At 43.2% G+C, this 13,024-nt stretch overlaps 1 protein-coding gene across 1 annotated transcript in view; it reads left to right on the forward strand.

The window, feature by feature from the left end:
- The first annotated feature begins 1,259 nt into the window (after positions 1-1,259).
- Positions 1,260-13,024, forward strand: part of SHC2 (SHC adaptor protein 2) — a 57,412-nt gene continuing 45,647 nt past the window's right edge. The window contains exons 1-2 of the mRNA XM_087952752.1: positions 1,260-1,861; positions 9,570-9,640. Coding sequence (XP_087808878.1) covers positions 1,367-1,861; positions 9,570-9,640 — 566 coding nt within the window. The 5' untranslated portion in view covers positions 1,260-1,366. The remainder of the gene's footprint in view (positions 1,862-9,569; positions 9,641-13,024) is intronic.

Consider the following 13,024-nt stretch of genomic DNA (forward strand, 5'->3'; position numbering starts at 1 on the left):
AGGGTCTGTGAGGAAGGAAAGGCAGTAACAGGGAGGCCTGCCGTGATTGCAAAGATTGCTTGTGGCACTTCCTAACACTAGAGGCTCCCCAGGGGAGATGCAAAGGCTGCCGGCTTTGTTGCTTCCTGAATGATTTTGCCAGGTGCGTGCGAACAGGCTTTGACACCTGAAATGGTTAAGGTGAACGTGGGCTAATTTGGTTCTCATCTAAATTTGGCTTTAGCCTTTTATTTCTTATTAGATTTCCTTCTCTGAGCCTGGTTTTGTAAATGTCAGCCTGACTTGTAAAGCTCCTGGGAAGCCACCTGGGTTAAAGAGTGCATAAAGGCAGCAGAAAAATGAATTAAATCCTAATACTCAATTTGAATTTCCTTCCTTCCTTCCTTCCTTCCTTCCTTCCTTCCTTCCTTCCTTTCTTCCTTCCTTCTTCCCTCCCTACTTCCCTCCCTCCTTTATTCCTTCACCCCTCCCTCCCTTCCTCCCTCCCCATTCCTCCCTAGCTCCCTCTCTCCCTATTTCCCTGCCTCCCTTCTCCCCTCCCTCCCTTCCACCTTTCCTTCCTTCCCTCCCCCTCCCTCCATCCCTAGCTCCCTTCCTCCCTATTTCCCTTTCTCCTTTCTTTCCTTCCTTCCTTCCACTTCCCTCCCTCCCTTCCCCCTTCCCTTCCTCCCTAGCTCCCTTCCTTCTTTCCTTCCACCCTATTTCCTCCCTTCTTTTCTTCCTCCCTCCCTACTTCCCCTCCCTCCTTTATTCCTCCCTCCCTCCCTCCCTTCCTTTCTTCCTTCCTTCCACCTTTCCCCCTTCCCTCCATCCCTAGCTCCTATCCTTCCTCCTTATTTCCCTCCCTCCCTCCCTTCCTCTACACCCATCCGTGTTTCCTTTCTTCCCTCCCTCCTTCCCTCATTATTTCCTCGAAACCAGGATAGCATTTCCCCCCTTGCCCGTTATATAGTCTCTCTCCCGCCTACCCTTCCCCAATTCTCGCTACCCCATCTCTGCGAGGAGATGGGCGGGCATCCCAGCGAGAGCCAGGATCTCAGCGTCCGTCTATCCGTCCGAGTGTGCAGCAGTTGGTCAGGGTGTGTGTGTGTGTGTGTGTGTAGAAACCACAGTGCCATTACATCATAGTGTGAACTGATCTTCCCAAGGGGTTGGGGTGGGGGGTGGGGTGGGAGGTTGTTTCTAGGCTGGGGAGGGGAGGGGGAGGACGGGACTGATGTGCTGTGGCAGGGATGATAGGCAAGCCAGAGCGCAAGAGTCATCCGAGCACTCTAAAACCACTTAGCCAGACCATCCACAGCAGGGCAAGCTGACAGAATCCAAGCATGATCCTTGTCGGGAGGAATCGCCCTCCGAGAAGCCAGCCATGAGCAGCAAGGTCACCGCAGTCACCCCTCTCCCTTCCCCAGCCCCCCCTGCTGCCCCCCTCAGCCCCCCTTCTCCCCTGGGGGAGGAACAGGAGGTGGTCACCACCTTTTGCACCCTACTCCCCAAGATGCCCCAGTGGAAATTCTCCGGCCCGTCTGGCTTTCTCAGCCGCAGCCCGTCCAGTGCCAGCAAAGACCTCTCAGCATCGGTCAAAAGCGGCAGCCTGGCAGAGGCCGAGGGTATCACGGTGCCCTCGTCGGCCTCGGGGTCAGGCCTGGCCGCTGTCCTCAGTGCCTGCGAACCGGTCTGTGCCACACCCTGCAGCAGACTGAAAGGAGGGGCGGCCGGGGGCAGGAAGACGCCTCGGGCCCCGGGGCCCCGAGCCCCTGGGGAGGAGTGGAGCCGGAAAGGGAGTTTCATCAGCAAACCGGTCCAAGGTTGGCTGCATCCCGATGACAGAGTTTTAGGCCCCGGAGTCTCCTACATCGTCCGGGTGAGTAGCCTTTTGTCTTTTTTCCCCCCATCAATCAAATGAAGCCGCTGAGCTTATCTTGGCTTGGTGAGGACGTTGCCTGGGATCTAATTCAATGTTTGTTTGGGGGGGCAGGGGTTCTGCAGATTTTGGGGTGGGCTTGCCACATTTAGCAAGTGGGTCTACCCAGTAGACGGCCCCAGATATATCCCTGCCCATCAATCCCCAAACAGGAAGCGTTTGGGCTTTGATTTAGCAGAACTATTTTGCTGTTTTATCTACCTCTTGTAAAGCACCCAGGTGGGCTTTCTGTGATATGATTCCGTCTCCATCTCTCTGAAATCTTTGGAAACTGCCCTCCGCAGATGCTCAGAGGCAATCTGGGATATAGTTTGTCAACCACTGTTGTGCCCCTGAAATGTGTAATTTGTTCTCGTGGGTTACAGGCAAGAGGTGATAGAATGACTACTCGGAGCATATTCAAATTCAGAATATTCTGAGCATATTCAAGGCTCTAGCTCTTTTTGTTAGAAGCTAGATTGCCCCATCATTATTTTAATTGGTGTTTTGGCCTGGAACGACATTAGAAGCAGAATATAAACCTTCATTTTGAATGTTAAGAAGTAAGAGGCCATCTATAGATTTAGAAGGGGCTGAATACAATTTAGGAAGTCTATCTCAGTTTCTCTTGAGTTATGGATTCCAAGATTGCTTGTTTGCATTCTGGAAATTAGAGGATTGGGGAGAGCAATTTGGGCTGTGTGTGTGATATTGGGTAACCTTGAAAGAGAAAGGATCATTTGCAGACAGCTCTCTAAACTGTAAATAAAACCCTTAATAAGGCCACACCTGCATCCAGTTTTGCATCCAGTTTTGGTCACCACATTACAAAAAAGATGTTGAGACTTTGGAAAAAGTACAGAAAAGAAAAACTAAAACGATGAAAAGCCTGGAGACTAAAATAATATTTCAATATTTGAGGGGCTGCCACAAAGAAGAGGGGGTCAATTTATTTTCTAAAGCACCTGAAGGCAAGAAAAGAAACAGTGGATGGAAACTAACCAAGGACAGAAGCAACCTAGAATTAAGGAGAAACTTCCTCACAGTGAAAACAATTAACCAGTGGAACAGCCTGCCACCAGAAGTTGTAGGTGCTTCATCACTGGAGGTTTTTAAGTAGAGACTGGACAGCCACTTGTCTGGAACAGTATGCAGGGTCTCCAACCTTGGGCACTTTAGCGTGAAGGACTTCAACTCCCAGAATTCCCAGCCAGCTTTGAATTCTGGGAGTTGAAGTCCTCCACGCTTAAAGTGCCCAAGGTTGGAGACCCCTGGTATAGAGTCTCTTGCTGGAGTAGCGGGTTGGACTAGAAGACCTCCATAGTCCCTTCCAGCTGTATTCTGATTAATCAAAAAAGGCAAGGTCAGAAAGCAAGGCTAAAATCTGAATAAAAGAGAATCATGTCTTTGAATAACACAGTCTCCTCGATGCCTCATTTGGAAAGAACATCTTTAAACCAATTAGCAGATGGAATTGCACAACTAACCCCTTGTTCTTAATTAATTTAAGGGTAATTTATGTTGACAGTTAAATTGGGCTAGTAAACCTTTAGAGTTCTCTTCATTTCCTCATCTGGCCTAGCCCAGGAACAGATTATCAATTATTCCTTGTTCAATAAGATTTCAAGGAAGAAAGCACCAAAGTGTTCCTGGTTCCTTCACAAGCTAGACACCAAAGTCCTCCATGCACAGCCTATGTTGATATCACAACAGCAAAGCAAAACAATTTGTGGTCAGAGTTGGTCATTGGCTAGCATGGGATCTCTAAGGGCCATGTGTTGGCGGTTGAATACATCACCTAGTCTAGTAGATTCTAAGTGTTTACTTCTCCTTTTATTTACATGGGTTTGATCCCAACAAAGTAAATATTTAAATTTAATTTAATGAAAGGCTCTGGAGAAGATATTCTTCAGTCTTCTTGTAGAAAAAGTATGGAAAGAAATTTAGATGGGCCCTTTGCTTGTGAATTTACTTGGCTGTGAACTTCAAAACAGTGCTGATAAGACAATTTTGTTGCAAATATATATATGCATGCATCTATCTATCTATCTATCTATCTATCTATCTATCTATCTATCTATCTATCTATCTATCTATCTATCTCAACCAAAAATAGATTTGTATTAAACATTTGCAAACAATAATATAGCGAAAACTTCTTCATTGTGCTCGGAAATTTCTATTACTGGGTTTCCCCTGCCTTATATTTTTTTTGCCACCCAAAAAGGCACCACTTATTTTCAGGGGACGTCATCCACCGACTAACCTCACTTGCATGCGTCGCCCCCGGCTTCCTTTTCGCGGTCAGAGGCCTTCAGGAGCTACTTCTTCTGAGGCCAGGAAGGCTTTCCTGAAGGCCTCTGCAGCCGATAACAGAGGTCTGGATCGATCCAGAGCTTTGTTATCAGCTACAGAGGCTTTCAGGAAAACCTTGCCAACCTTGCCAGCTTCAGAAGATTTTAAAATGGGTCGGCAGGGGTGTGCGAGGCCTGGCTACAACTGTCCAAAGTAGGGCAGCTCCACTACTTCCATCCCCACCCTAGCTTAATTTTTACCCGTGTACTCTGGAGTGGGTGGGATCTTAATTAGGGGGTTAGGGCTTATATTGGGTGCACATGCAAAAATAAAGCTAAGACTTACTTTCAGGGTAGGTCTTATTTTCGGGGAAACAGGGTACTTTTAAAATAACATAAGAATAACTTAAAATGCTCTTACCTGGTATCTTGTGTTAACGTTCTACTGAGCAATAATTGTGCCATCACAATTAATTATCTGTTTGTTTATGGACAATCTCTTTCTTGAAAACACATTTTTGTTTTAAATAACATAAAATATAAAGAGACTCTCTCTCTGAGGGAGATTCGGAAATGTGGTCAGTAAAAACAGACATGCAGACTGTTAATGTACCTTTTAAAAGAGAGAAATAAATATCTGTTTCTACTGTGTTCTTGCTAAAAACAAGAAGGGCCTGCTACTTTGGGGTTGGCTGATGGGACAGAGAAGATTCTCACCTTTAGGCTGTCCGTTATTTTGGTTTTTAATTTTAATTTTTATTCTATTTTAATGGTTTTTCACAGTTTTTAACTTTCATTATATTATAAGCTGCCCAGAGTCTCCGTACAGGTAATCCTTGACTTATGACCATAACTGAGCACAACTTTTCTGTTGCTAAGCGAGACAGTTGTTAAGGGAGTTTGCCCCATTTTATGACCTTTCTTGCCAAAGTAGTTAAGGGAATTGCTGCAATTGATAAGTTAGTGATATGGTTGTTAAGTGAATCCCCATTGACTTTGCTTGTGAGAAGGTTGCAAAAGGTGATCACATGATCTCAGGACACTGCAACCGTCATAAATGTGAGTCAATTGCCAAGCAGCTGAATTTTGATCATGTCACCATGCAATGGTTGTAAATGTCACAAATGTTCATAAGTCACTTTTCTTAGCACTAAACAAACTGTTTTAAGTTGAGAATTACCTATATTAGTGAGATGGGTATCATAGAAATCCCATAGACAGACAGACAGACAGACAGACAGACAAGGTTTTAAACTCAAAACTGCAGGTATAGTATTAGTATCTATACCAGAGAGTCTCTAAACATGGCGACTTTAAGGCTTGTGGACTTCAATTCCCAGAATTCCCCAACCACCCTGGCTAGCTGAGGAATTCTGGGAGTTGAAGTTCAGAAGTCTTAAAGTGGCCAACTTTGGAGATCTCTGATCTGTAGTACAGAGAATAAAAATTTCAGATGCGAAACATTAATTCTTGTCTTATGAACAGTGGCGAGACGAGATTACTTAACAATAAAAATGCATGAAAGGGGTTTCACTGCAGTTCTGGTTTAATAGAGTTGGGACTTTGCTTCTGTATAAAAATGATTTACAAATTATTGTAAAGCCATTAGGTGCAGAAAAATAGAAAAATAGAGGGCATTGAATACAGATTGGCAGGGCTTCAATTCCTTCTTGAAGAGTTCAATATAACTAGACTTTGGCACTAAAATCATTTCAAAAACTTTAGGAAAGATGAATTGCATTGAAAAAAAAATGTATATACTTTTTGAAGTTATTGTAGGGGGAAATAATCAGTATTTGTGTTTGTGCGTGTGTACACACACACACACACACATATTTGGGGATCGGCAAGGTTTTATTTATTGAGAAATAGTTTGGCCTAGTGGTTAAGGCACCAGACTAAAAAGCAGGAGATGATGAATTCTAGTCTCAGTTTAGGAATGAAAGCTGGCTGGGTGACTTTGGGCCCATCACCAGGAGACGGTGAGTTCTAGTCCTGCCTTAGGCATGAAAGCTGGCTGGGTGACTTTGGGTCAATAACTAGGAGATGGAGAGTTCTAGTTCCACCTTAGGCATGAAAGCTGACTGGGTGACTTTGGGGCAATCACCAGGAGACAGTGAATTCTAGTCCCACCTTAGGCATGAAAGCCAGATGAGTGACTTTGGGCCAATCCCCAGGAAATGGTGAGTTCTAGTCCTGCCTTAGGCATGAAAGTATAAAGGCAGACTGATTGTCGAGAGCCCCAAATGTGGACGCATCATTGGAACTTCAAAACTAGGTCGTAAGTAGTTTTAGGTGGGGAGTCCAGGATGTTGCAAGGGTAGTAAATAAATTGCTGGTTGCCATCGTAACTTTGAATGATTGCTAAGCGACGGTCATACGTCGAGGACTGTAAATGGCAGATCTTCTGCTATATATATTCAAATCATCCCCTCAAATGTTTTGAAGGCCTTTCCCACCTGGTTTTGAGACAGCTTGGGGGAAGGGTCTTCTCAACCAACGACAACCATTTTATGGAATTTTCTCGGTTTGCTCTTTCTTTTGTGTCTTCTAAGAAGATGCTAAATCTTTCAAGGTTTCCCTGGATATTTTACAATAGAGGTTATAACCTTCAAAGGCAACTATTGTTTTTGTTTATCATTTGTTATGATGTTTTCCTGCTTTTCAAGGAAATTTCAACATTTTACTGGTGATGTTTACACTGATTTACATAGCTCATTTGACTGGGATCAAGCAGAACAGATAAATAAATACTGTAAAAAAATGGAATACAAAATAAAGCAAATCACAGCCCTGGGAAAACAAAAGCCGATGATTTGTATGTTTTGTTTTGCCGTGAATTGCAAAACAGTTTTAAAGCTTCCCTGTGACAGCTGCTGAATTATGAAAGGACGACACAACCTCCCTTGCTAATTCCCAGTAATCACACTGGGGTGCTATCTATGTAACTCTGAAATTCCGATTGAGGAAGTCAGAGATTAAACCTTAACAGCAAAAACCATTAAACCAGCTTGAAGCTCAGGCTATATTTATTTTTTTATTTATTTATTTGATTCGTCAGTCAAATAAAGATAATAGGTATAAGTATAAACATGAGTAAGAATACAGGAAATAGATACGAATAAATGGGGACAATAGGACAGGGATGGTAGGCACGATGGTGCGCTTATGCACGCCCCTTACAGACCTCTTAGGAAAGGGGTGAGATCAATAGTGGATAGTTCAAGATTAAAGGAGTGGGGGGGTTAGAGGATTTAATAACAGAGTCAGGTAGTGCATTCCAGGCATTGACCACTCTGTTGCTGAAGTCGTACTTTCTGCAATCAAGTTTGGAGCGGCTTACATTGAGTTTATATCTGTTGTGTGCTCTTGTATTGTTTACTCTTATTCATTCATTCATTCATTCATTCATTCATTCATTCATTCATTATGATAAACTGTGCAGACCGACAGTTGAATAGAAAGGGTTTTTATTTTTATCTTCATTGGTTGGCAAGATCAGCTGACCACCATTAAACCAGGATTTCATTCTAGAGTGCACCCAAGGGCTATGCAACAGATCTGAGCTAGGTTAGTGTTTCTCAACCTTGGCCATCCTAAGACTGGTGGACTCCCAGAATTCCACATTCCTCTCCCCCACACCCCCAGGAGAAGTTGCTTCCAGGAGAACCCACTTAGAATAGAATAGAATAGAATAGAATGAATAAGGAATAGAATAGAGTAGAGTAGAGTAGAGAGAGTAGAGTAGAGTAGAAGAGTAGAATAGAATAGAATAGAATAGAATAGAATAGAATAGAATAGAATAGAATAGAATAGAATGAATAGAATGTAGAGAGAGTAGAGTAGAGTAGAGTAGAGTAGAGTAGAGTAGAGTAGAATAGAATAGAATAGAATAGAATAGAATAGAATAGAATAGAATAGAATTCTTTATTGGCCAAGTATGATTGGACACACAAGGAATTTGTCTTGGTGCAAATTGGTTTCTTAGTTCAGAAAGGAGACTTTTTAAGCAGATCACCCTCCAAAGATCACAGGAGGTACTTAGATTTAGGCTTAGAATAACTTTATTGTCACTTTGAATTAACTGTTATATATTGACTGTTTTCTAGTAGGATTTGATTGCTCATTGTATCCTATGACTAGCACTAAGTGTTGGACCTGATGATTCTTGACTCTTGATGAATGTATCTTTTCTTTTATGTACACTGAGAGCATTTGCACAAAGACAAATTCCTTGTGTGTCCAATCACACTTGGCCAATCAAAAATTCTATTCTATTCTATTCTATTCTATTCTATTCTATTCTATTCTATTCTATTCTATTCTATTCTATTCTATTCTATTTCATTCCATTCCATTCTACTCTACTCCTATTCCATTCTATTCTATTCCATTCCATTCCATTCCACTCCACTCCACTCCACTCCACTCCATTCCACTCTACTCTACTCTATTCCATTCCATTCCATTCTATTCCACTCCACTCCACTCCACTCCACTCCACTCTACTCTACTCTACTCTACTCCTATTCCATTCCATTCCATTCCATTCTATTCCACTCCACTCCACTCCACTCCACTCCACTCTACTCTACTCTACTCTACTCCTATTCCATTCCATTCTATTCCACTCCACTCCACTCCACTCCACTCCACTCCACTCCACTCTACTCTACTCTACTCTACTCCTATTCCATTCCATTCCATTCCATTCCATTCCACTCCACTCCACTCCACTCCACTCCACTCTACTCTACTCTACTCTACTCCTATTCCATTCCATTCCATTCCATTCTATTCCACTCCACTCCACTCCACTCCACTCCACTCTACTCTACTCTACTCCTATTCCATTCCATTCCATTCCATTCCATTCCATTCCATTCTATTCCACTCCTCTCCCTCCCTCCTCCCTCCATCCCCACTCCACTCTACTCTACTCTACTCTACTCCTATTCCATTCCATTCCATTCCACTCCACTCCACTCCACTCTATCCCATTCCATTCCATTCCATTCCATTCCATTCCATTCCATTCCATTCTATTCTATTCTATTCTATTCCATTCCATTCCATTCCATTCCATTCCATTCCATTCCATTCTATTCTATTCTATTCTATTCTATTCTATTCTATTCTATTCTATTCTATTCTATTCTATTCTATTCTATTCTACTCTATTCCATTCTACTCTATTCCATTCCATTCCATTCCATTCTATTGAATGTACACTGATCAGCATACATTGAAATGAAATTTGGTTGCACACAGTTCTCAAAGGGTCAAGGTACAATGGAAGAAACATGGGACCAGATTAGCCATCCCAACGAAATGAATGCCTGTGGATTTATTTTGTATCTTCTTTCTTTCCCCAGTATATGGGTTGTATTGAGATCCTGCGATCAATGAGATCTTTGGATTTTAACACCCGGACACAAGTCACCAAGTAGGTAACCCTTGTCTAACTTCTTCTTTCTCCTCTTGGTCTTCTCTGATCTTGTTCTCTTCCTGCAGATGTTTCATTACCAGGTTAGTCTCAAAGTTGTTGTTTTTTTTCCAAGAGGCAACTGGACTTTCTGGTTTTTCTTTGAAGATGTTTCGTTTCTCTTCTAAGAAGGTTAACGTCATTGGTTTCCCTCTCCGCTCCTTGGAAGAGCTTTATAGCTCCTGCTGCCTTAAGAAAGTTTAAAACATTCTCAAAGATCCATCTCATCCTGGGCACCCCCCCCCCTTTTTTTTAAACTGTTACCATCTGGCAGACGGTACAGGGCAATAAAAACAAGGACAAATAGGCTGAAAAACAGCTTCTATCCCAGGGCAGTAGCTCTTTTCAATTCTACTGGATAGTGCAATATTAATGCAGTATCAGGGGTTTTCAATTCAGTTGTATAGAATGTGTGAAGGATGTGTGTTTGTGTTTATTTTCATAGTCATAATGTACACTGAAGATGGTGTTTAATTTCATTGTACGAGGTACAATGACAATAAAGTAAACTAAAGCTACCGTCATGCCCCTGTTGGAATCTGATTCCGAGGGAGAGGTGGAACAGCTGACAGGGAGTGGGAGTGTGGCTCCGGTGGCTGTGGAGGAAACTGTGGAAGGGCACAGGCCGGCTGGGCATTCAGAGGAAGACCCAGGCCCATCCCCTCTTCATCCTAGGGCACGCAGGGAGGAACGGATAAGGGAGCAACGTGAGTTGTGTGATTTACGGGGGAGGAAAGGGCCCTGATCCCCTTCATGGGCTGCAGCTGGGAAGACTGTTTAAAAGGGCAAACTGCGCATGGCAAAGTTGCTGGAAGCAAAGTGTGAAATTATTCTGGTTTTGTCAAGTCTCATCTGAGTTCTGGCGTCCTCCCAAGTGTGTGTATTTCGTCATCTTTTGACGTCTTCAATCCCTTTTCCTGCCCTGTCTCGTTAATTGCTGCAGTGTGGTTTGTGTTGGTTTTTATTTATAATGTATATGTACTTTGAGTTTGGATGGAATTTCTTCCCTTTAAAAGCTGTTCTTCGGAGAGGTTTTTCTCCAACCGATGATAATTGGACATTGGAGGCCAAGTTGGAGGAATTAAAGGGACTTGACCTATTTTTGTGACTTTGTTGCTTTTGTGCCACACCCTGGGTCATCACAGCTACTTCAGAGCCTCTTCAGACTGAGGAAGCTTCTTGGATGAGAAGCCAAAGGTCTTCAAAAAAAACCCCAGTAAGTCCAGTTGCCTCTTGGAAGAAAGCAACTTTGGGACAACCACAACGTGGAGGACCGAGAATCTCTACAGACAGTTACCAACAGTTAAGTAACCTCATTGGTACATAAAAGAATAGAATTTGCTGGCTGCTTAGATGTGGTCCCTTGTCTTACCAGCCTTGATTGCTTCTACCAGTAGAGATTGTCCTCAACTTACAACAGTTCGTTTAGTGACCGTTCGAAGTTACAACTGCACTAAAAAAAGTGATTTATGACCGTTTTTCACACTTACGACCATTGCCGCATCCCCATGGCCATGTGATCAAAATTCAGACGCTTGGCCAACAGACTCATATTTGTGACGGTTGCAGTGTCCTTGTGGGGGGGGCGGCGGTCATGCGATCCCCTTTTGGGACCTTCTGACAAGCAAAGTCAATGGGGAATCCAGATTCACTTAACAACCGTGTTACTAACTGAACAACCGCAGTGATTCGCTTAAGAGATGCAGCAAGAATGGGGCAAAACTGGTCCAATGGGTCTAAACTCGCTTAGCAACAGAAATTTTGGGCTCAATTGTTGTCGAAAGTCAAGGACTACCTGTAATATAATATAACTAGCTCGATACCCATGCTTCACTATGAAACTATGTGGTCGGGCTTAGTTTTGGGGGAGGAAAATAAGGAGAAAAAATTCTGCCTCTGCCTACCAGCATCCATGGGTATTCATCTGGCTAGCGTCCTGTCACTGTGTGAGAGAGTTGAGGGCTGTTTGGAAACTGAAACAGTATTTGCTATGTGAGCAAGGAGACAGCAAGGAGCCTGGGTGTGGCTTAGCTCAACTGTTCTGTAGTAAAGCTGCTTGATACTGTGAAACTGAAACTCCTCTCCTCTGCTTGTGTTTTGCATTTGGAACAGATTTCTTTTCAGGTGGTGAGGGGGAATAGAACTCCTTAGCATCAGAGCATGTTAATAATAATATACAAAATACTAATGCTCTGATGCTGGCAACCAGCAGTCAGCAGAAGTAGCTTGCAGTACTACACTCTAACCACTGCCCTACCACCAGGGATGGGATTCAAATATTTTAACAACCAGTTCTGTGGGCGTGGCTTAGTTGGTGGACATGGCTTGGTGGTCATGTGACTGGGTGGACATGGCTTGGTGGTCATGTTATTGGCTGGGCGTGGCCAACTCAATATCACCCACATCGAGGCACGCATCTCCTCGCCTGGCCTCTCATGACTGTGGGGATGCTGCAACAGTCGTAAGTGTGAAAAATGGTCATAAGTCACTTTTTTCAGTGCCATTGTAACTTTGAATGGTCCCTCCACACAAGCAAAGTACCAGCAAAGGAGGGGAAAAAAAACTCCAGAGATGTTCCAGATGTTCTAGTCCCGCCAAGAATGTAATAAGTGTTAACGGAGAGGCAGTTTCTGTAAGCAACACCAGAATGTTTCCTTCCTGCCTTCCTTACAGGATTAGGCCAGTAATTTCTTCTAACAACCGGTTCTGCGAACTGCTTAGAATGTTAACAACCGGTTCTAGAGAATAGGGGCGAACTGGTAGAATCCCACCCCTGGCTACCACGGTTCTAACCTCTTTTTCATAAGATATCTTTTTTTTTTATGGGAAGATACAAGTAGTCCTCTATTTATGACCACAAGTGAGCGCAAAATTCATGTTGTTAGGTGAAATATTTGTTAAATGAGTTTTGGCCCATTGTGCAACTTTTCTTACCACAGTTGTTAAGTGAATCATTACAGTTATTAACTTAGTAGCCCGGTTGTTAAGTGACTTTGGCTTCCCCATTGACTTTGCTTGTCAGAAGGTCACAAAAGTGGATTACATGACCCCGGGACACTGCAACCGTCATAAATGTGAGTCAGTTGCCAAGAGACTGAATTTTGACCACAGGGATGCTGCAGGTGTGAAAAAAACAGTCACAAGTCACTTTATTCAGTGCTGTTGTAGCTTTGAACGCTCACTAAACAAATGGTTGTAAATTGAGGAGTACGTGTAATTTGTCAAGTTGTTGTTTTTTTAATTAGGGATTACAGCCAGACAGCCCCAGCATCTTTGCCTGAGAAAAGCAGATGGACATTACTGACATCCTGACACTGCCATGCAATGTAACATGGTTAATTAGAT

The sequence above is a fragment of the Notechis scutatus genome, chromosome 1 (assembly GCF_049901735.1).
Source record: "Notechis scutatus isolate UNSWTSFEM ecotype Mainland chromosome 1, rNotScu1.2, whole genome shotgun sequence".
Classification (NCBI taxonomy): Eukaryota; Metazoa; Chordata; class Lepidosauria; order Squamata; family Elapidae; genus Notechis; species Notechis scutatus.